The sequence below is a fragment of the Orycteropus afer genome, unplaced genomic scaffold, assembly GCF_000298275.1.
Source record: "Orycteropus afer afer isolate SDZICR_OR568_19922 unplaced genomic scaffold, OryAfe1.0 scaffold00020, whole genome shotgun sequence".
In the NCBI taxonomy this organism is placed as follows: Eukaryota; Metazoa; Chordata; class Mammalia; order Tubulidentata; family Orycteropodidae; genus Orycteropus; species Orycteropus afer.
The window spans coordinates 4,600,109-4,601,695 of NW_006921607.1; the positions used below are offsets into that span (position 1 = coordinate 4,600,109).

Consider the following 1,587-nt stretch of genomic DNA (forward strand, 5'->3'; position numbering starts at 1 on the left):
CTGAGGTCCCTCTGGGTGGGCTTGAACCACCAACCCATTGGTTAGCAGCTGAGCACACTGACCCTTTGTACCACTCAGGGACAGACTCCAATAAATTGTACTAATTTGATTGAAATAAATATACAATTTCTATATGGCTATACAACATACCAATCATTTCCCCTGCAGCCCCTTCGTCTCCAAATCCATCTCCACTATCATAGAACAGAGATTTTTCTCCAGTGAGGCTTCCAGAACTAGGTTCAACTAAAAGACCACTGGAATTCAGCAATATGTTGTCATCAAAGAAGCTATGTCTTCTGAGAACTTCAGATTCCTCCCCTAAATAAATACATATTGTTAATACAGAGTTAGCCATAAGAAACACAGAATTTTAGGGTTAGAAGTGTATCGTGATATCATCTAGTTTAATCCCACTCATTTTAGATATGATGAAAATGACAGCTGAGAAATTTATTCAAATTATTCAAAGTCAGTCAGTTGATCAGTACAGACTGGATTTCTAGTCTAGTGCTCTTTCCAATACAATAGAAAAAACACTGCTGAAGTATCAGGTTCTATAGTTCTGATATAGTTTAATAATTTCCCAGAAGACAGAAATACTATGTCAGGTGGAACTATTACTTCTACTTTATGTAGGTCAAGTTCTGAATGACCAGGTGTTATTCCATGTCTCTTGTGTTGTTTATCCATAATGGGAGGTTGAAAAATAAGCAACATACCTACTTCTTAGGAATGGAAAAGGAAGTAAAGACAAAAATGTGGGCTTGTAGCATTGATTTAACAAATATTTATCGAGTAACTGTATATTAGGTAATATTCTAGGGGATGGAGATATGGTGGTAAAAGACAAACCCAGTCACTTAACATTAACTTAATGCTTATTATGTGCATTATATTACATAAAAGAAGACATTATTATAATCCTCATTGTACATATGAGAAAACATATCCACAAAAGGTTACATAACTTACATTCAGTCACAACCCTAATAAATGACAGAGCCAGGATCTGAACCCAGTTCTATCTGACTCCAAAGCCTGTATTCTATACTTTACTATAATATACTGACAGTTCCAGGCTACAAGGGTTTAGGAAGCAAGAGACAGTGCTTTTGGAACAGTGAATGTTTTACAAAAAGGAGACTTAGGAGAATGAATTCCTAATACACTGATAGCAGCAGATAAAATGAACTCCCTGCTTCAAATGAATCTTCTTCCAGATTGGCTGTCAGCTCTTACATGTTCTTTCCCTCCTTGAGATTTGAATTTCTAGGATCAGGAGGAGTCTGACATCCCAGAAGTAACAGATTGCTCATCTCTTCCCTCCTTCTAACAATCCATGTTAGTGTTAGACGATGAAGAAAAACACGAGGTATCACTCATACTGAAAATTCTTCTATAGACCTACATCTTCCAGAGAGGAAGAGTTTAAAAGGGCAACTTTATTGTATTGGTCCCAAGACTTGTTCAATTGAAAAGATGAAGTGATTTTTTTTTTTTTTAAAGTATCGAGAATTTGTCTGCATCACCCAGGTACAACTTGATAACCCCAAAAGGAAAATCAGCCTTGGTCAGATAGATAGT

At 36.4% G+C, this 1,587-nt stretch overlaps 1 protein-coding gene across 1 annotated transcript in view; it reads right to left on the reverse strand.

Annotated features, from left to right (window-relative positions):
• Positions 1 to 1,587, reverse strand: part of RAD21L1 (RAD21 cohesin complex component like 1) — a 35,833-nt gene that overhangs the window by 21,867 nt on the left and 12,379 nt on the right. Inside the window, exon 5 of the mRNA XM_042783613.1 lies at positions 151 to 321. Within this exon, the coding sequence (XP_042639547.1) occupies positions 151 to 321 (171 nt within the window). The remainder of the gene's footprint in view (positions 1 to 150; positions 322 to 1,587) is intronic.